We start from the raw sequence: 22338 nt of genomic DNA, 5'->3' as shown, positions 1-22338 counted from the left end.
TGAGATCAGGTGTTCAAGACCAGCCTGACCAACATGGTGAAACCTCGCCTCTACTAAAAATACAAAATTAGCTGGGTGTAGTGGAGTGCGCTTGTAATCCCAGCTACTCAGGAGGTTGAGGCAGGAGAATCGCTTGAACCAGGAAGGTGGAAGTTTCAGTGAGCCGAGATTGCGCTACTGCACTCCAGCCTGGGGGACAGAGCGAGACTTAATCTCAAAAAAAAAAAAGGGATTGAGTAGAAAAACATCAACAGATATCTAAAATTGATAAGAAGTAACAGTATAAGCACATATTTAGAATTATGAAAATAAAAGCCAGAAACAGTAAAATAGTAGAAAGTGGTAGGGAATGCAACCAGGCACTGGGGAGAAATCAGGCAGGAAAGTAGTTTCATGGTACAAGCCTTTTTTACTTTAATTCTGCATTTATTGCTTTGATTAAAAAATAATTTTAAAAAATCTTTCTGCTTACTGAATAAAGAATGCATTGGAAAGAACAAGAATGGATAAACGAGACTGCTTAGGAGGCTCCTGGAGCAGGAAGAGGTGGTGGCTGGAATACCGGAGGGGTGGAGGGTGGAGATGGAGAGAAGTGGAAAGACTGAAGACATACCCTCGAGGCAAAACAAACATTTGGAGGTGATAATGAGATGTGTAGGTGAGGAAGAGGGCAATGCTAAGGATGACTCCCATGTGTCTGGTATGTGTACCTGGGATGGAAAAGCCTTTTACTACTATGGTGATTGCTTGGGGGAAGGCGGACAAGACGGAGGAGGGAGCACAGAGATTTGGAAAGGAATACCATGAGTTCAGCCTTGAGTGTGTTTCAGTTTAAAATTTTGGTTAAAGAAATGGTTTTGTTATTATACGTAATGCTTCAATGAGCATATGATGGCTTTCTAAGAAAGATGCAAGGCTAGAAGAATATCTAGGAAGAATTAAGAATGGAGGATTTCAAGTAAGTTGGGGTAACAGGAACTTGATTTACTCTCCTGTTTTATTTAAACAATAAGAAATAAAGGAAAAGAAAAACACTTTCAGACAATAGGCAACAAGATATACAAAAGAAAGACTAAAAGGATGAACTGAGTGCACCAGCTTACTGCCTATGGGCAGGGGAGGGGCGCATGGGCCCTGGTCTTGCAGAGTTGAGAGATCTGGAATGGCATTCAGGTATGACAAGGTGGCTAGAACGTGTGGGGCAGGGGACAGGAGAGAAGTGAGCTCCACGGAGAGTGCTCTGGAGGTCTGCAGAGGTGTTTCCTGGAGTCCAGCTGAATCCTATTTGTGCATTTGTTAAGAGGAAGCTACCAGAGACTGCAGAAAGAACCAACGGCTAAAAGAGTTAATGTTCCCATCAAGGAGAGCAGAAAGACCTCTACACAGAGTACTGAGAACCACCCTCAGAAGACTATGACCTCAGTAATGAGGCTAAATTAGTCCTAAGGCTAATGTTGCCTCTGGTCTACCCTAATAAAGCTTCAAAGCAAAAGAATCCAACTAATTCCAAGTAATTTGGTGACCAGAAAAAAAAGTCAAGACTACTCAATACAAAAAAATCCAGCCACTATGACGCATAATGACACACAGCCAGGAGTAAAGAGTGGGGGCGGGGAAGCACAAATAACTCAGATGATAGATAAAAAATACTGAAATAGCTATATAAAGATATTCCATGTTTAAGAAACTAGAAGAAAACAAACATAATAAAGAAAAAAATGAAAAATCTATATAAAAATGAAGCCAAAATCAAACTTCTAGTGATGAAAAATACATCTCAAATGAAAAAGGCACTGGATGGGATTAACAGCAGATTAGCAGCAGAAAGATCAATAGACTCGAAGACATGAATAAACCTTAAAAACATGATTTCAGGACACATCATAATCAAATTGCTGATAACCAGGGTAAAGATAAAATCTTCCAAGGCAGACACAAAACATAGAGGAACAATAATAGACTTCTCTGAAATTATGCAAATCAGAAGACAACTGAGGGACATCAATTACTAGGGGGTGAGGGGAAGTTTAGAATTCTTCTCCCAGCTGCAGTATCTTTCAAAAATGAAGGCAAAATCAAAACTCTTTTTTTTTTTTTTTTGGAGACAGGGTCTAACTCGGTTGCCCAATTTGGGGTGCAGTGACACAATCTCAACTCACTACAACATTTGCCTTCCAGGCTCAAGCGATCCTCCCTGCTTAACCTCCCAAGCAGCTGGAATTACAGGTGCATGCCACCATGCCCAGCTAATTTTTTGGTATTTTTTGGAGATGGGGTTTCGCCATGTTGCCCAGGCTGGTCTCGAACTCCTGGGCTCAAGTGATCTTTGGCCTCCCAAAGTGCTGGGACTACATGTAGGCATGAGCCACTGTGCCTGGACCAAATCAAAACTTCTATAAACAAAAGGTCAAAACTTCATCACCAGTAGACTTGCACTATAAAAAGAGAGGCATATGAAGTTCTTAAGAAAAAGGAGACCACATGGAAAGGATACTTATAAAGAGCACTGAAAAACGGGAAATATGTGATATGAAAGACCATTTTGCTCATTTTTAAATACTTTACTGCTTTGGGGGAAAATAACATTGTAGGGTTTAGCATATATAGGAGTAAAATACATGACACAAAAAGGACACGAAGGAAGAAATGAAACTAAACTGCTGTAAGGTTATTATACTATGTGTGAAGTAGTGTATTATTTGAAGGTAGACTGTGAATAAGTTAAAGTCATATACTGTAAACCCTAGAGCAACCACTAAAATGGCAAAATGAAGGTCGTAATAGCTAGTAATTCACAAGTGGAGATCAATGTAATCAAAATACCTCCCCTCCAAAAAAAACCCCACCAAAAACCCCTTAATCTACTAGAAAGGAAGGAAACAGAAAAGAAATGGGACAACAGAGATCACAAATTGGTCTTCACCAAAATGAAAACTTTTGCTCTTAGAAAACACTGTTAATGAAATGGTAAGCCACAGATTGTGAGAAAATACTTGCAAAACATATCCAAAAAATTTCCATATCTGGGATATGCAAAGAATGCTTACAATACAATCAGATGGCAGCCTAATTTAAAAGACAGGCAGGCGAAGGATTCAAACAGACACCTCACCATTATATGGGTGGCAACTAAGCACATGAATAGATGCTCAACAATATTAGTCACTAGGGTAATGTGAATTAAAGCCACAAGGAGATAGGCTCTGACACCTGCTAGAATAACCCAAACTGAAAAATGTTTCAAGGAACAGAGCAACTGAAACTCTCAAGTACTGCCAGGCAGAATGCAAAATAGTACAGTCACTTTGGAAAAGAATTTGGCTATTTATTACAAGGTGAAACATCCACTTATCATATGACCCAGAAACCTACTCATAGCTTTTACTGCTCTTGAGTAAATACCTATGTTCACAAAGACCTGTAAGTGAATGGTCACAGAAACTTTTTAAAAAATTAAAAGCCCCAACCCTTCCACTGGTGAATGGATAAACAAATTATGGTATATCCATACAACAAAGTACTATTCAGTAACAAAATGGCATTGATAACACACAGTAATATGGATGAAGGTCAGAAGCATTATGCTAAGTAGAAAAAGCCATACAGAAAAGACCAAATACTGTAGGATTCCATTTATATGACATTTTAGAAAAGGCAAGACTATAGTGGTAGAAGGCAGATAAGTGGTTGGCGGAGGTCAGAAGGGTAAAGAGGATTGCCAGCAGAGGGGCATGAGGGGACTATCCTATATCTTGCTGGTGGTCCATTAGTCAAAATGCACTGAATTTTGCCATTACGATTATTTTACCTTAAATTATACCTTAACAAAACTGATCAAAAGGATAAATAAAATTAAAGGACACAGCTTATAAGATGTCCCTTGGGTCCTCTCCTTAATAAAAATTTCATTTTTTATTTCTTTAAACTCCTGGCTCTATTGCTCAGTTCGACTGACTATATACTAAAAAGGGCATTTGGCAGGTCTGCTGATCGGCTAACTGACTTGCCATTTCTCAGCCCTCTTGCTTGCGGTTAGTATAAGGAAACTGGAAAAGTTAAGTGATATTCATGTTTTCCCAGTCTCCCTTGCAGCTAAGGGCAGTCACATGACCTAAGGTGGGCCAGTAGCATGTGAGGGGGGCTTCCGAGATGTTTTGCTTTGCTGTTAGGACACAGGTGTGGAAGAGAGAGAGGTGGATACTCCACCTCCTGAATGCAGCTATAGGTTGAGCACCCCTAACCTGACTAAAATGCTCCAATGAGCATTTCCGTTGAATGTCACACTGGCAGTCATAAAGTTTCGAATTTTGGAGCATTTCAAATTTCAGATGAGGGCTACTCAATCCATGTATGCCTGGAGCTCTAGGAAGCATCTTACAATCATGAGGCCAACCTGACATGCTGAGGGGTGAGGAACTGAGGGATGGAAAGAGTTTGTCCTTGAAGACACAACTGAACAATGAATCCAGTTCCAGCAACCACTTCATTTTCTCAAGTAACTTCTTCTGTGAAAATGAAGGCTCTTAATAGTTTAACGCACTGTTAAATCTAGATTTCTGGCCGGGCATGATGGCTAATGCCTGTAATCCCAGCACTTCGGGAGGCTGAGGCAGGTGGATCACTTGAGGTCAGGAGTCCAGGACCAGCCTGGCCAACATGGCGAAATTCCACCTCTGCTAAAAACACAAAAATTAGCAGGGTGTGGTGGTGGGCACCTGTAATCCCAGCTACTCAGGAGGCTGTGGCAGAATTGCTTGAACCTGGGAGGTGGAGGCTGCAGTACAAAAAAGCAGCTTAAGTGACTCGTTCCATCTTTATTTAAAAATCCCCTCATGCCTGTAATCCCAGCACTTTGGGAGGCCAAGGTGGGCAGATCGTGAGGGCAACGGATCGAGACCATCCTGGCAAACATGGTGAAACCCTGTCTCTACTAAAAATACAAAAATTAGCTGGGTGTGGTGGCACATGCCTGTAGTCCTAGCTACCTGGGAGGCTGAGGCAGGAGAACCGCTTAAGCCCAGGAGGCAGTGATTGCAGTGAGCCGAGATTGCACTACTGTACTCCAGCCTGGCAACACAGAAAGACTCCATCTCAAAAAAAAAAAAAAAAGGGCCAGGTGCGGGGGCTCACGCCTGTAATCCCAACACTTTGCAAGGCTGAGGCGGGCGGATCACGAGGTCAGGAGATTGAAACCATCCTGGCTAACACAGTGAAACCCCGTCTCTATTAAAGATACAAAAAATTAGCCGGGCATGGTGGTGGGAGTCTGCAGTCCCAGCTACTTGGGAGGCTGAGGCAGCAGAATGGTGTGAACTCGGGAGGCAGAGCTTGCAGTGAGCCAAGGTCGCGCCACTGCACTCCAGCCTGGGTGACAGAGCAAGACTCTGTCTAAAAAAAACCAACAACAACAAAAATCCAATCTTTATTGTTACCACTAAGACAAACCTTTTGTACAGAGTTCTTACGTACAGCTTATTTACCTAAACCACTTTAATAATTACAAAAAATTTTAAAGCCCATTTGAGCTTCAGTCAGTCTGAGTTCTATTCCACTAGCATTTTGTGCTTCTCTATCCCTAACAGATAGATTCTTCTTCACAAGGCTAGAAGAGAAAGAGAAAAAATAGGAATGAATTAGCATGTATCTAATGCAGAAAGACCCAAATGACATGTCCTATTGATAATATAGAATGGTCACAAGCTCTAAACACAAAATATGTTCTTTTATAGTAGTTCTCTGTCGATTGTCAGATTTTGGGAGAAAAAGTTTCATTTCCTCTCAACAAGGCTCTTCATTTGTGAAGCCTGCGTGCCAGAATACATGACATTAAAAAAAAGACTTTCTTTGCCAACAGTCTTTCTGTCCAAAAGAAAAGGAAAATGCAACAAAAACTTCATTTAATTATTACACAGAAGCACTGATCTGAAAGTACGTTTTTGGAAGAAAAAAATTATTATACAGAAGCATTTTCTCAAGAGTTAAATTATAAAAGATAATTTTTACCAAATTAAAAGCTTGGAAATGTCAGTGTTCAGCAAAAGTAGGTATTTCCCTTTAAATGGTGTTCTGTTGGTCTTGCATCACTGTCCTTTTTCAGTGGTTGGCACACCCTTCACATTTACTTGGTGATCTTAGGTAACAATGTATTTTGGTAGCAATGGAAATGTCCTCATCTTTCTTAGTTTTAATTCTACTGCTCATACAGTAAGTAAGCAAAAGCCACAAAAGTAGACACAAGAGAGTTAAATTAATTAAGTCACAATGACCACTACTTAGTGACTTCATTTTAATTTGGGGGAAATATTTAATAACGGGTTGAAAATTAAGTAATCTAAAATAATTAATAGAAAGAAACCCTAATTATTCCTGGGAAGAGGTATACACTGTCACTTCAGTGTTTCAGTTTCAGTGGTGAAAAAAAAAATAAACCGCTAGAGTAATGTTTCCCATAATGTAATTCGGGGGTTGGCAAACTTTTTCCATAAAGATAGTAAATATTTCAGGGTATGCAGCTCTACTCAACACTGCTGCTGTAATGCAAAAGCAACCACAGACAATACCTAAGCCAATGGATGTAGCTGTATTCCAACACAACTTTATTTATGAACATGGGAATTTGAATTTTTATAATTCTCACAGCATAAAAAATATTATTTTAATTTTTCTTAACCATTAAAAACATGTAAAAGCCTAATGATAATTAGTTCCTGAGCTACACAAAAGCAGGCTGCAGGCCAGAATTTGCCAACACAATTTAATCACTTGGCAAATCAACTACCCTTCCCTCTTTCCTAACACACATATGAAAATTTTATAGACTTCCAAGGAATATTTTATAGCAATAACAGTGTTAAATTATGTATTAAATATGCATTTATTAAATATATATTACATTATTATCTAAGGCCAATTAGCTGTTTTTTTATTTATTTCTGTAGCCAAACCTCAACTGTATAACTATTTGACTGGATCTTTACGCCCTAGTTTTTCTCCCGGTTTCCTCCAAATGGGGACCCCATCTTAGGAACCCTGCTCTGTGATACTGACCCCAACCCCACCCCCAATTCTTCATGATGTTAAGCAGACTGCAGCATAGAGCCTGCTATCAGATAACCCTCTTCCCTGTCGTGCTGCCAGCATGTGAAGACATCTATATATTCACACATGTCAAGTACTTGGACTCTCACCGAACACTGTGATCATCTAAATTTTATGTATCTCCTAGATTTCTGAAATCTGTGTCCTTGGTATCTGCTCTTTCATGTAAACATGACTAGTCTGTAAAGCACAATCCCTTTTGTTTCGGACAATTTCATAATCAAGTGCCTTAGTTCTTGGAGTATTCTCTAATATATCCACAAATAAAATTACCACTCATTAAGAACCTCTCTTCTCTGTAGAAAAGACTTTAGTCTTATAACTTATCAAAATCTTATGTAGATTTCTACCCATTAATACTGACAGTGCACAGACCCTTAACAGCTGTTAAGACTGTTCAGAGGAAATATAATGTAACTACCCAATGGAGCAGAAATTCCCTGAACATCCTGTAACAGATCACTACTTTTCTTTTGAGACAGAGTCTTACTTTGTTGCCCAGGCTGGAGAGCAGTGGCGTGATCTTGGCTCACTGCGACCTCCACCTCCCGGGTTCAAGTGATTCTCTTGCCTCGGCCTCTCAAGTAGCTGGGACCACACGTGCCACCACGCCCGGCTACTTTTTGTATTTTTAGTAGAGACGGGGTTTCACCATGTTGGCCAAGCTGGTCTTGAACTCCTGGCCTCAAGTGATCTGCTTGCCTCGGCCTCCCAAAGTGCTGGGATTATAGGTGTGAGCCACCATGCCAGATCATAGATCCTTACTTTCCATTCGATCCCAGTGATAGGATTAACTGATCCTTATTTCTTTATTCCATCATTTTTTCCTCTTATTCATTCAATTAATGTTCTCTAAGGCCATGCCCTATGCTGAGAATACAAAGATGGAAAGGCATGTTTCTGACTTTAGAAGTTTACATTCTAGAGAAAAACAAAAACATAAAAAGCTAAAAGTGGTTTTGATCCTTGAATGAAAAATAGCTTTCTTGTTTATACAAATATTACATATTAAATTGTTAAAAACAGCAACAACAAGAAAACAATTGGGGATAAAAAGCACATACTTGATATATCACCCTGAGATAACCTCTGTCAACATTCTAGTGAAACACTTCCAAGCATATCTCTAGGTGAATATTTAAACATAAATGGGATAATGTAGATATGCTTACTATATAGTATCTTTTTGTAATCTAAATTTAAAACATTGCAAATGCAAAATTCTAACACTATGAGATCCCCCAGGAGTAAATGGGTCAATATACTCAATGCATGGATGAGTGCTCTCACTGGATATGGCTTCTCTGTCCTTAGAAGCTGGATGTTGCGGCCATGTATGCCACTAGAATGAGGTATTTGCCATCCTGGCTTGAGTCACGAGTTCCTGACTCAAAGTTCTAGGAGACATTTCTGATGTGCATGTAACCTAGACCTGGCCAACTGCCTGCACTCTATCTATGAGGAGGGTTGGGAAACAACTATCTGGACTTTATGGTTTCTCTAGGAGGGAGGTGGGCTTTGTCTCACACAACTCATAAGGTATGATATTTCCAAAACACAGAGCCAGAAGTTCAGATGCCATGCAGCCAAAAACAGTAGTAGTAGTAGTAGTAGTAGGAGGAGTAATAATAATGGAAGACCAACCACCCACTACAGATATATTTAGGAAGGTGGAGCAGTATTAGTGTAACAACCTGAAAATCTTCTCAACATCTAACTTCATTCTACACAGCAGAGAGTGGAATGAAGAATGAACGCATAAAACATTTTATAGGAAAAAATCTATGCGATTTGATGACAGCATGAGGCCAGTGAAGATAGGCATAATGAAGTAAGGTACAAGGAGCTCTAGATTCTTGTCACAGAGAGTGACAAGAACCACTTAGGTGACAAGAACCACTTAGGTGGGTTCTTGTCACTCTCTGTGTGATCTTGGTCAAGTCACTCCCTAAGCTCCATTTGGTTACATGCATTCCTGAGTTAAAGGCACTAACAATTAAAACAAAAAACAGGCTAGGTGTGGTGGGGCTCCTGCCTGTAATCCTACCGCTTTGGGAGGCAGAGGCAGGTGGGCTGCTTGAGCACAGAAGTTAAAGACCAGCCTGGGTAACATAACAAGACCCTGTCTCTACAAAAAAATACGAAAATTAGCCAGGCATGGTGGTGCATGCCTGTGGTCCCAGCAACTTGGGAGGCTGAGGCAGGAGGATTGCTTGAGCCCAGGAGGTCAAGGATGCAATGAGCTGTGTTCACACCACTGCACTCCAGCCTGGGTGACAGAGCAAGACACTATCTCAAAAAGCAAAAAACAAAACAAAACAAAACAGGAAAAGATCTTCCCCCAAACAACAACCAATATTAAACTCAATGTCAAATGTTAAAAGCATTTCCATTTAAGTCAGGAACAACACAACAATAGTCATCATTACTGCTATTACGCAATACTGTGCTAGAGGTTTAATCGAATACCATAAGATAAATAAGATGTATAAAAATGGGAAAGGAAGAGAGAAAAGTTATTATTTAGAAGAGATATGATTGTTTACATAGAAAATCCAAGAGAAGGCCAGGCGTGGTGGCTCATGCCTGCAACCCCAGCACTTTGGGAGGCCGAGGCAGGCGGATCCCCTGAGGTCGAAAGTTCCAAACCAGCCTGGCCAACATGGCAAAACCCTGTCTCTACTAAAAATATAAAAATTAGCCAAGTATGGTGGTGCGCAACTGTAGTCCCAGCTACTTGGGAGGCTGAGGCAGAAGAAGTAGTAGAACCCAGGAGCTGGAGGTTGCAGTGAGCCGAGATATTACCATTGCACTCCAGACTGGGTGATGGAGGGAGACTCTGTCTCAAAATAAATAAATAAATAACAAAAAATAAATAAAAAGTAAAAAATAAGCAAATCCAAGGGAATCAATAAATTATCAGAATTTATCAAAGAGTTCAGCAAGGTATCAGATATTAGATTATAAGAAAAAAATATACAGCATTCCTAATAGCAGTATCCAATTAGAAAAAGTATAAAGCCCCTGGAAGAAACCTTTTTTAAAAAAGTACAATATCTTTCTAGATAAAATGTTATTTAAGGACAAAAAACGTAACTTCAACAAAAGGAGATTTTATTCATGAATGGAAAGACCTACATAAAATTAATGCATGCATTTCCAATCAATTACTATGGAATTTTCCCTGGAAATTAACAAACTATTTCAAATTTCATATAGAAACATATAATTCCAAAATCAACTCATGCAATTCTGAAAAACAGCAAAGAAGGGGTACTTGCCCTACCAGATACAGAGATTTATTATGAAGCTACAGAAATTCAAACAGTGTACTATCCATGTAAGGACATATAAATGGATCGATGGAAAAGAATAGAGCATACAAAAACAGATCCACACAACATGGAATTCTGGTTTATGACAGAGCTGACATTATGCTTATGTGGAGAAATAACAGACAATTCAATAAACAGTGTTGGCTAGCATTTTCTCCTAAAATATGCTATACTACATCTCTATTTCACAAAACACACAAAAGTAAATTCTAAGTAGATAAAAGTGGTAAACGTGAAAAACGAAACTCTAAGAGTACTAGCAGAAAATACAGATACCTGTAATTCAAAATAGGAATAGCTTTTTAAAATACCCCAAAAACACAAACCAGCGTTAACTTCTACATGACCAAAAAAGACAAAAATAAAAAGTAAATAAAATTAATCATGAACAAAGATTTAAGATATTAAACAGACCAGGAGAAATTATTTGCAGCACATATTAGAATTTATAAAGAACTACAAATCAATGGTGAAAGATAAAAGAAGAATGGATGAACAGACACATGTCCACTTGAAAGCCTGCATACAGATGTTTACAGCAGCTTTATTCAAAACAAAGCAACCAAGATATCCTTCGGTAAGTGAGGGGATAAATAAGCTGTGACACATCCAAAAGATGGAATATTATTTAGCACTAAAAAGAAATGAGCTGGCCTGGCGTGGTGGTTCATGCTTGTAATCCCAGCACTTTGGGAGGTGGAGGTGGGTGGATCGCCTGCGGTCAGAAGTTCGAGACCAGCCTGGCCAACATGGTGAAATCCCATCTCTACTAAAAATACAAAAATTAGCCCGGCTTGCCAGCATACACCTATAATCCCAGCTACTTGGGAGGCTGAGGCAGAAGAACTGCTTGAAGACGGGAGGCAGAGGTTGCAGTGAGCCAAGATCGTGCCACTGCATTCCAGCCTGGGCAACAGAGCGAGATTCTGTCTCAAAAAAAGAAAAAAAGAAGCAGCAGCAGCAGCAGAAAAAAAAAGAAATAAGCTATCGAGCCACAAAAAAAACACGGAAGAAAGTTAAATGCCTATTATGAAGTGAAAGAAACCAATATGAAAAGGCTACATACTGTATGAGTCCAAGCATATGATATTCCGGAAAGGGCAAAATTAGGTAAAAGGATCAGTGGTGGCGATGAGGAGAGAGGGATGAATAGGCAGAGCACGGGAAGATTTTTTGGACAGTCAAACTATTCTGTATAATACTACAATAGTAGATACATATGAGTATGTATTTTTCCAAGCCCAAAGCATGTACAACACCAGAAGCGAACCCTAACGTAAACTACTGTCACTGAGTGATAATGATACGTCAATGTAGGTGCACCAGTTATAATAAATGTACCACTCTGGTACAGATTTTGAGAGTGGGGAAGGTTGTGCACGTGTGAGGATAGAGGGTATGTGGGAACTCTCTGTACTTTTGCTCAACTTTGCCGTGAACCTACAACTCCTGCAAAAACTAAAGTTTATTAATTTCTCAAAAATGGACAAATGACATAAACAATTAAAAAAAGGAACTTAGATGTCCAATAACGATTTAAAAACATACTTAGCTTTGTAAACTAAAACAAAATACTGTCTTTTTCTCTTGGAAACAAAAACAATAAAACAGACCATAATCAAGGGTTAGTGAGGATTTGAGGTAATGGGTTTTCATACATTGCTGGTTGGAATATAAACTGGTATAACCAACTGGAAGACAATTTGATAGTACTTTGAAATGAATTATGTATATATTTAAAACACAGCAATTTTACTTCTACTTCTAGGTGGATACTCGAGAGAAATTCTTGCACACACATACAAAACTGAGTAAGAAAATACCTACATGGTAATGGCAATAACACATACCATTTATGGATATATACACACAGAGATACGTGTCTGTGTGTGTGCGTCTGTGTATTTTACTAGATACACATTGAACTTATGATAGTAGTTGCTTTGTAAAGGGAAGTTAGGAGAATGAGACTCAAGAATTTTACCAGTATTACTTTGACTTCAAGTCCTATTTGTCATTTGGCAAAATGACAAAATATCAACAATCATTAATTCTTGATAACGGGAATTTGGTATTCTTTGTACTTTTCTCTATTTTAATAATAATAATAATAAACCTGTTTCACATATAAAAAATTTCAAGGGCATTAGATCAAAAACGCAATGTGAATCTACCTGTATCTCCCCTCCTATATCCCAAATCCCCTGAAATGACAGCAAAAGATCTTTAAAAATTGTAGGAGAGGGAAGATGAACATTTGTAACGTTGCTAGGAGACAGGAAACTACATAAAAGGGTAAAAAAATGAGTGATTCTTGAAAGACAGAAAAAAAGTTGGTATTAGTTTAAGGGAAGCCACAGCCCAAACTAACACAACAAATGGGTGAGGATTCAGACTCCTCCAAGCTCCAAGCCTACAGGCATAAGCAGCAGTCAGGGCTCTGGGTTAAGAGGCAGGCAGTCCTGGCACCTCCATATTGTCCCCAGGCCAGTGCTTGAGACATTGTACAGGAGCAGCATTTGCCCACAGGCTCTAGCAGTGGGTGTGGGTGCTGACACCAGCAAGGAAGACTGGGTACGCTGGCGCTAGCCCAACTAAAATATTTTCAAATGTTTTCGGCAACATTTAAAACATTTGAAAATGTTACAGCATTTGCCCTAAGAGTGAAGCAACCTAACTGATCATTAACAGGGAAATGTGGTTATAAATTATACTTGATCTTAGCCAAAAAGGCCAAGAGGTGATTGGATGTAAATTAATAGTACGTCTATACTCTGAATTACAGCTTAAAAGAATGTATAACACATAGAAAAATCTCTAAGACATTACTGAGTTTAAAAAATACACATAAAATGCTCCTATTTATTAAAAAACAATCCGGTATGTATGGATAAATAAATGCATAGAAAATCACCAAACTGTCAAGAATGATTACTTAGGGGAAAGGGGAGCTTACTATGTATGCCTATATTCACTGATTCTTTTACAACAGAATATATTTATAAATTACTAGTATAATTTTAAAATTTAACATGAATAAAAAACTGTAGTTCTTTATTGGAATTAAAATACGAAGTCCCTAAATGTATCTTTAACCAAGAACTTCTCAAATAGGAAAAAATACAATAGAGTTCTGCACTAGTGGTAGTGACAGCAGTTCACATTTTCTCAGATGGTTGAATACTTCCTGTCATATGACATAACTGGGTCAGCCAAAGTAACCCACATCTCATTTCAGAATGCATAAATAGAAATACTACAGGGATGTTCAAATTGTAGACTGGTGAAGGAAGACAACACTCATAGTCATTTCCTTAGGAGCTGTGTCAGGCCTTCAATGGAAGAAGTGACACAACCTGCCTGAATCACTAAAATCAAATAGTGACTTATGTGAAGGAAACATTGCAAAGTCATGTATGTTCCCCTGAAAATAGTGCCTGTTTCCTTACCCTCCCCACAAAAACAAAGTATTAAATAACAAATATCAGATATAATTCTAGTAAGGAAAGAATCTCTACTAGGTTCTTCCTGTTCCACCTTCACCCAGCATTTATCTTAATAGAAAAACTTGAATGAAGTAGAAATTTCACACACATACATGTATACATAGACAGTTCAGCCCTACACCCCATTCCTTGGGATAAGCTATGTCAGTCATTGGTCATATGTACGTCACATAATTCGTATTTTAAGAATTTATGTAATACTTACTAAAAGTCTTACAGATGTCAGAAACAGCTTTGAAGACTCTATCAGAGAAATTCACTTTCACCTTCACATACTTCATGTTGGGAAGCTGCAGGCGGAGCAGTTTGTGCTGAGGGGTGAACTGAAGCTTAGCATCTGCCTGAATACCATACTTATCTAAGGTCCAATGTGTCTTCAGAAGCCAAGTTCTCTTCTTTTCCCACCAGAGAGCATGGTCAGACCAATCCTTTTTTACATCTATAAAAAACAAACAATAAAGAAACAAATCACTTAAAAACCACCAAGGTTACTTTGAGAAATTAAAAGCAGAAAACTAGATAATTGGGTATTTAACAGAAATAATTAACTACTAAGTTACTGTTATGTGACAGGTACAAAAGAAACACTAACAGCTGAGAAAACATGCTCTGTCCTGAAAAGCCAGTACACAAGGTGGCTGAGGCAGAATATATAGGGCATCTAAGAATGTTCGAGTCAAGTACAAAATGGGACACATGGATGACGGAGAAAGTACTCTCTTGTTCTCAGAAAACAAACAGAACCCTGAGGGCTAGAATAGGAAGGATTAATAAAGACAAGGAGTTGGTGGGCTTGGAACTTGTCCTAGAGGAATGGACAATACTATTCTGATGAGAAACTGAACAGACTGTGGTTTATGTAGTTGCAGAAGTATGTCAAGGTGAATAAGGGGTGGTGAAAAGATGGGGAACCAAAGTGAACAGAAACCAATATCCTAGGTGAAGAGGAGGAACAGGGAAAACACTCATGAGAAACACTGTAACTTAAGAGAAAGCTTCAAAAATAAAAAAACTACATTCTGGCCACATACACTCTCCCAAATAGATCCCCGAAAATGGATCTAAAGTCACACTGTCCAACATTTTTCTCTGAGCACGTTCTGGTACAAGTATAACAGGAAACATTAATATCTGCTCAACTATTTAACAGCCTTATGCAACTAAATGAAACCAAATAAAGAAAAGAATGTAATTTACACAAGATTTAGTTACCCCCAGATAAGGCAGGTCATAACAATAAGCTTGCAGCAGTAAAATCCAACTTCAGCTAGTTATTTATTTACTTCTGACTAGGATAGGAAGTTGGTTTTTAAAGCCGCAATCAAAGTAAAGGCTTTTGGGATCAATTGTATGTTAAACTTACTAAGTGCCAACAAAAGGGAAAGTGATGTTTCAGAAAACAAAACAAAACACACACAAAAAGAACAGGCCCAGCATGGTGGCTCGTGCCTGTAATTCCAGAACTTTGGGAGGCCGAGGCTGGAGGATCGCTTGAGCCCATGAGTTCGAGACCAGTCAGGGCAACATGGTGAAATCCCATCTCTACAAAAAAAATTTTTTTAAATTAGCCAGGTATAGTGGCATGTGCCTGCAGTCCCACCTACTTAGGATGCTGAGGTAGGAGGATCACTTGAGCCCAGAAGGTCAAGGTTGCAGTGAGTTGTGATGTGACACTACAATCCAGTCTGGGCAAGGGAGGGAGACTCTGTCTCAAGGAAAACAACAACTTCCAGGGGAAGGGAAAACATGTGAATGCTGGGCACAGTGGCTCACGCCTATAATCCCAGAACTTTGGGAGGCTGAGGTGGGCAGATTGCCTAAGCCCAGGAATTCAAGACCAGCCTGGACAATGTGGTGAAACCCCATCTCTAGAAAAAATTAGCTGGGCATGGTGGCATGTGCCTGTAGTCCCAGCTACTCAGGTGGCTGAGGTGGGAAGATTGCCTGAACCTAGGAGGTAGATCGAGGCTGCAGTGAGCTGTGATTGCACCACTGTACTCCAGCCTGGGTGGCAGAGTGAGACCCTACCTCAAGAAAAACAAAAAAAGTAACTTTTTGCAAATAAAAATTAAAAACCATCATGCTTCTGAGATAAAGCTCATTTTAATATAGTCATACCTTTAAAAAGAGTTCATCAACTTAAAGACAATTAAAAGTATGTATTAATCTAGAACCTGAAACACACACACACACATAACTAGTCTATCCCCAAATAAAAACCAAATTCCCACATTGATTATATGGCCGAAACACCTTCTACAATGGTGAAATTTACTTGATACAACTGAAGTTCTCATTATGGAAGAAACATGCCATAGGTAGAAAAAGACTTTCAATTCGCCAGACATTAAAAACTTATTTTAATCAGTAAGTACTTTAATGGGAGAATTACGGCTACAGCTCCTTGTGATCGTATTACCATTTTGAAATTTTAACATCTGTGGTTTTCGCAAAGTCCTGCCAATCATGTTATTTGAAGTTTGGCAAAAGAAATGCATGTAACTGCTATTTTATGACCACTCGCTTAATTGTGATACTTAATTGTATGTAGTACCCTACACCCTACTTTCTAGCACAGAATCTGCCAACTAACTTTTGGAAACAGAAAATTCTGATCTACCTCATGGAAGACAACCAAGGTCACATATTACTTTTCTTTCCAGAAATAGAAAACTAAGGGCAGAAAAAGGTAACCTGCAAAGAACGCTGGTAACCCAGCAGAGTTACTGCTGAGCTGAACTGAATGACCGGCAGGTGGTATATACCAGCTGAGCCTCCCTAATCTGAAACTCTGAAATCCAAAATGCTCAGAAACTGGGGGCGAGGGGAAAAAAAAGTTTTAGACTTTGGAACATTTCAGACTTCAGATTTTTGGATTAGGAATGCTCAACTGGTAAGTACAATACAGATATTTCAAAATTCAAGATCAGAAACACTCTGGTCTCAAGCTTTCAGATAAGGAATATTCAACCTGTAATACTTCCTTTCCCACATCTAGTGTCAATGTCAACCACTAAGGAAGCTACTTCATATACTCCCAGTGGGGAGGAAAGGAGGAAAAGAGCTGTAAGAGTAATAGGAGTCCACCAGCACATGTCATTTGGGTTCCTCCAGAAGGCATCCCTGACCTAAGAACTTGGGTGCAAGCAGTTTATTTGCGGGAAGGAAATCCCAGGAAGCACACTTGAGGGGATCAGTGAAAGTGAGACGGGGAGAAAAGCCGACTGGAGGTTCCTCACTGCTGTGAGCACCTGGAGTCCAGTCCTTCAGGGCATGCCTCAGAACTCTCCCACAGGAGAAAGACCAGGTATCTCTCCACTTCCTTGTTAAGGGTTACTCCTGTGGCCATGACATTAAAAACTCTTAACACTTCTTGGCTGCCAGCATGGGGCTGGCTGTCCTGCACTTAGGCAGAGCAAGCTCAATCCCTGCACCTAAGGAAAAGAGCTTGTCAGCATGTTGGGGATCTGGCCACCAGGAGTGCAGGTGAACTGCGTGAAAGAGGGGGGCCTCCATAGCACCTGTATACAGCCTGAAAGGAATGTTTATTAAATTAAAAAAAAAACCAGCTGTTTTATTGTAGAAGCAGAGCAGAAGCAAAGCTGCAAAGACATAATAAAAGGCTCAAACATTGTGGCCCAGGAGTAGGTGCTAAAACATAGGAGGCAAAGACACCAACGTGATAAGGAGCTTTTGGGGACAAAATTTACATATGGATACTAATAAAGAGGTCATGTGCCAACAACCACAAAATATAAAGAGTTTTTATAATGTGAGGTATGAAAAGGACTACTGGTCAAGAACTCGACTTTCCAAGTCAAAACTACATAAATGTGAAGCTGGAGGGTAGCAAACTATGAATGGCCCAAGGACCAAATCCTGCCTTCTGCCTTTTTATGGCTCACTAGCTAAGAACAGCTTTTGTACAGTCATGAGTCACTTAACAAGGGGGATAAGATCTGAGAAATGTGATGTTAGGCAAGTTCACTGTTGTATGAACATTAAAGAGTGTATTCACAAACCTAGACAGTATAGCCTACTACACACCTAGGCTATATGGTATAGCCTCTTGATCCTAGGATACAAATCTGTACATATGTTACTGTACTGAATGCTATAGGCAACTGTAACACAGTGATAAATATTTGTGTAGCTAAGTATAGAAAAGGTATAGTAAAAATAAGGTATTATTAATCTTATGGTACCAGAGATGTATAAACAGTCTGCTGTAGTTGACTGAAATATTGTTACATGGCTCCTGACTATTTTTAACTGGTGGTGGTGGTGAGAGGGGAAATCCAAAGAACAGTATTTTACATAATTTTATATAAAGTTGAAATTTCAATGCCCATAAACAGTTTTATGAAACACAGCCACACTACTGTGTTCACACACTGTCTATGACTACTTCTGCACTACAACATTAGACTAGAGTTATTGGGACAAAGACTGCATGGCCCACAAAGACCAAAAGCCCAAAAGACCTACTATCTATATTTAAAAAAAGAAAACTTTGCAGGCCCCTGCTGTAAGCAGGGTTAACAGTGTAATAAAACGTCAATTTTCCATCAATTAGGCTTCCAACTGTGGCCTCAGAAACATGTATCTCCCCTGATACCCATTCTTCCCTTTAAAATCTGACCCTCCCCCATCAATTCCACCTTGGCTTCTCATCAAAGGAGCTGCCCACCTGCACCTAGCAAGAGAAAGGGACAGGATCCAAAGATTACGTACTGGGCATCCTATGAGTGGTCTGTTTACCCACAGAAAAAAATAAGCTCTCTTACTGACTGGCAATGCTGGTAAAACTAGTCTTTTTCACCCAGAGAAACTAGTGGATGAATAACAATATAGGGAAAAAAAATTAGACAAAATAAAAGCAGAAATAGGAGACCAGAAAAAAATCAGAAGTATCAATACCACTCATGGCAAGAGATAAAAACAGAAAAGTAGGTGTTCTGACAGCAAAGTAGAAGACAGTGTTAGAAGACAGATAAGCTGGACTGTGGGGGCTTGTGACTTATGTTCACATACCGGGCTTTCGGTAGCATTTCTAAAGACTCAACACATTACCAACCTAGACAGCATTACTTGCAGAGTAATCACTACTACAGAATAAGAACATCAAACAGTGTTATAAAAATATTTGTGGATTCAACAAATATCTGTTGAACATATACTGTGTGCAAGAAGGCACTACTTTAGTGCTAGAGATACAATGATGAACAAAACAAAGTTCCAGCATCACTGAGGGAGACCAAGGTGGCTAGAGGAGAGGAAACGGAGATCAGTAGGAGGTGGCATCAGAGAGCCAGGCAGGAGCCTTGTAGGTCACACTACATGGTTTAGGTGTTATTATGTATGAGATAAGCCCCTAGAGCAGTAGTTTTCTGCCTGATTGGCATTAGAATCATCTGAGCAGCTTTTTAAAACTACTGATGCCTGGCCCCACCCTAAACTAGGGCTATTTTGGTTTGTGAACAGCTGTCTGTCATTTTTTTATGGGCAGATGAAGGCTGGTACTTCCTACTCCACCATCTTGGTGACATCTCTCAAACCAAATATATCAGAATCTCTGTGGGTCTAGGAAATGGTTTTAAGTAGGAGTCATCTGTTTCAAAATCATTACTGATAATTTTGAAGAAGTGTGGTGATGGGGGTATGCAAGACTTCACTCTTGCAAGAGTGTGTGCAAGAAGTTAATGTGAGAGTGGAAATGACAACCATTTCAGTTATAATGGATGGGAGGTGAGGAAGCACAAATAAGAAATACAGGCAAGTTTTTCTGGATATTTTACTGTAGCAAGGAGAATAATAGCAATAGAATAATAGCTGGTAGAATCACAGAATAATAGCTAGTAGATAGATAAAAAGGAAATGGCAGACCCAAGGGGCATTTTTAGCTTCGTTTTTAAAAAGGGAAAGCTATTACAGCATTATTTTAAAAGCAGCTGAAATGATTTCATATTTCAGATCATTTATAATTCTAATTATCATTCATTAATTTGCCCTTCAGCAGAATATCACTTCAAAACTCTCTAAAGACCTGACTGAGCCCTCTCGAACAGGCAAAGCAATATTTTCCCAACTTCCAGAAAATCAGCTCTTTCTTTGGTGCTGGCTTTATATTACACTACCTATCTTATTTTGAAAATAACAGTATCTCCACATCAAGTCACACAATTGGCTCTACTCAGAATATCACAAGAACATACCTATTCTATTCATCAGTAGCAAAAACAAATTTTATACACTGATGAAAATCCTGGGAAAAATGATGGTACACCAACTGAGAAGCATTTGCCCAGGCAAGCATAAAAGCTAACTGCACATCAAAAAGCACTTAAAGGCTGGGAGCGGTGGCTCACTCCTGTAATCCCAGTATGTTGGGAGGCCAAGGTGGGAAAATTACTTGAGGTCAGAAGTTGGAGTTTGAGACCAGCCTGGCCAATATGGTGAAACCCCATCTGTACTAAAAATACAAAAATGAGCTGGGCCTGTTGGTGCACACCTGCAATTCCAGCTACTTGGGAAGGCTGAGGCAGGAGAATGGCTCACACTCGGGAGGCAGAGGTTGCAGTGAGCCAAAGTTGTGCCATTGCACTCCAGCCTGGGCAACACAGCAAGACTCTGTCTCAAAAAAAAAAAAAAAAAGCACTTAATGGCACAAATTGTGTGTACAGGTGTGTGTGTGTGTGTGTGTGTGTGTGTGAAGTAGTATATCTCGATGCAGTAAGTCTTCTTTCGTTTGAGATGGAGTTTTGCTCTGTTGCCCAGGCTGGAGAGCAGTGGTGTGATCTCAGCTCACTGCAACCTCCACTTCCCGGGTTCAAGTGATTCTCCCGCCTCAGCCTCTGGAGTAGCTGGGACTACAGAGAGGTACCACTATACCCAGTCTAGCAAATTTTTGTATTTTTAGTAGAGGTGGGGTTTCACTATGTTGGCCAGGCTGGTCTTGAATTCCTGACCTCAAGTGATCCACCCGCCTTGGCCTCCCAAAGTGCTGTACAGGCATGAGCCACCGCACCCAGCACGGATGCAGTAACTCTTGAAAGCACTTAGTTATCAAGTGTATTACAGCACAGCTTATCTCTAAAGTAGCCAGTTAAATCATAACAGACTATGCAACTCTAACTTGAAAAACCCACTGTGTGCAGAACAGATTTCAGACATCAACACACATTTAAGTTTTCCTCTAGCTGAAGACTGAATAGAAGCATGAACACATTATGATGACTTTAAAAGGAAAATGGTTATCAACAAATACTTATAAATAACTGCAAGCAAATGAACATACTACTGGATCACTAAAGTAGCGGTTTAGTTTCCTGTGTGACATCAAAATCCATAAGGAAATAACGTTGAAATTCCCTGAATTTGCATAAACTAAAGCTTTGGAAAACTTTCCATACATGAACTCCCTTACACGTTCTAAACTAGACTCTGGACTATGTTCTAAATAAACATTTCTGCTGTCCAGAATGGCAGGCTTGGTATTTCAAACATTAGATGACTGAATGCATGTGCACACGCGCGCGCGCGCACACACACACACACACACACACACTATCAGCCTGGCACTTGGCCAGAAGTTAGCAAACATCATCGGAGTAGATTCATTCATCTGCATTATAAAACTATTCAAGGCGTAGACCACGCTCAAAAACTTGCTCTGACAGTCCATTTCCCCAAGGTCACGATTTTCAGTTATCCTCCAGGTATAGGTCAACTTTTATTCAGTAAATCTTATATTTCAAATTTCGATTTTAAACTTTCAGAAGTAACCCATCACAAATACAAGCTTTCGCAGAAAGGCTCGGGGGTGGGGAGTTGGGTAAAAAGTTATACTATTATGAAGCCATCACTTGTTTTCCTTCTCTGGGAAAGAAAAGGGATTTTATGATTTACTCATAAATTTGGCTTGTTTAGTAATTCTTTTAAGTCAAGAACTGCTTATAGTTTACTATACCTAGCAAAATTCTTACTTCTATAATAAATTTTAGTAAAATATGTTAATTCTTCAAAACACTTCGCCAGCATTCTGGAAAGAATTATTTCTGTGTCCCTCCCTTATTTAACAGATGCCATCACCACTGTATCACGTGCACATAACAGTATCTGACAGACACTCAAACTCCTATCATTAACACTGCAAACTGCTACAACATTGACTGAATCAACAAAAATATCCTCCCTCAACTGTAACAGAATGCTCCTCAAATTCAGGAAGTGGTCATACACTTGCTTTACAAATATAACATCTGTGTATTCTAAGGAACAGAAGGCTTGGGTTTCTCATCATTAGAGGCTGAGAAATATTGCTTAGTCTACCAAACAGCTTTTGGTATCACAGTGCTCTCCCACTCCATGAGTCACCAAAAAAAAAAAAAAAAAAAAAA

General features: G+C 39.4%; 1 protein-coding gene across 3 annotated transcripts in view; it reads right to left on the bottom strand.

Annotated features, from left to right (window-relative positions):
- The window catches only part of FERMT2 (fermitin family member 2), a 96036-nt gene that overhangs the window by 49370 nt on the left and 24328 nt on the right, over positions 1-22338 (bottom strand). For all 3 annotated transcript variants that reach the window (XM_011999717.1, XM_011999716.1, XM_011999718.1), the window contains one exon: positions 14145-14378. In XM_011999717.1, the coding sequence (XP_011855107.1) occupies positions 14145-14378 (234 nt within the window). The remainder of the gene's footprint in view (positions 1-14144; positions 14379-22338) is intronic.

The sequence above is a fragment of the Mandrillus leucophaeus genome, unplaced genomic scaffold (genome assembly GCF_000951045.1).
Source record: "Mandrillus leucophaeus isolate KB7577 unplaced genomic scaffold, Mleu.le_1.0 Scaffold60, whole genome shotgun sequence".
In the NCBI taxonomy this organism is placed as follows: Eukaryota; Metazoa; Chordata; class Mammalia; order Primates; family Cercopithecidae; genus Mandrillus; species Mandrillus leucophaeus.
This window is presented reverse-complemented; position numbering and strand designations above follow the sequence as displayed.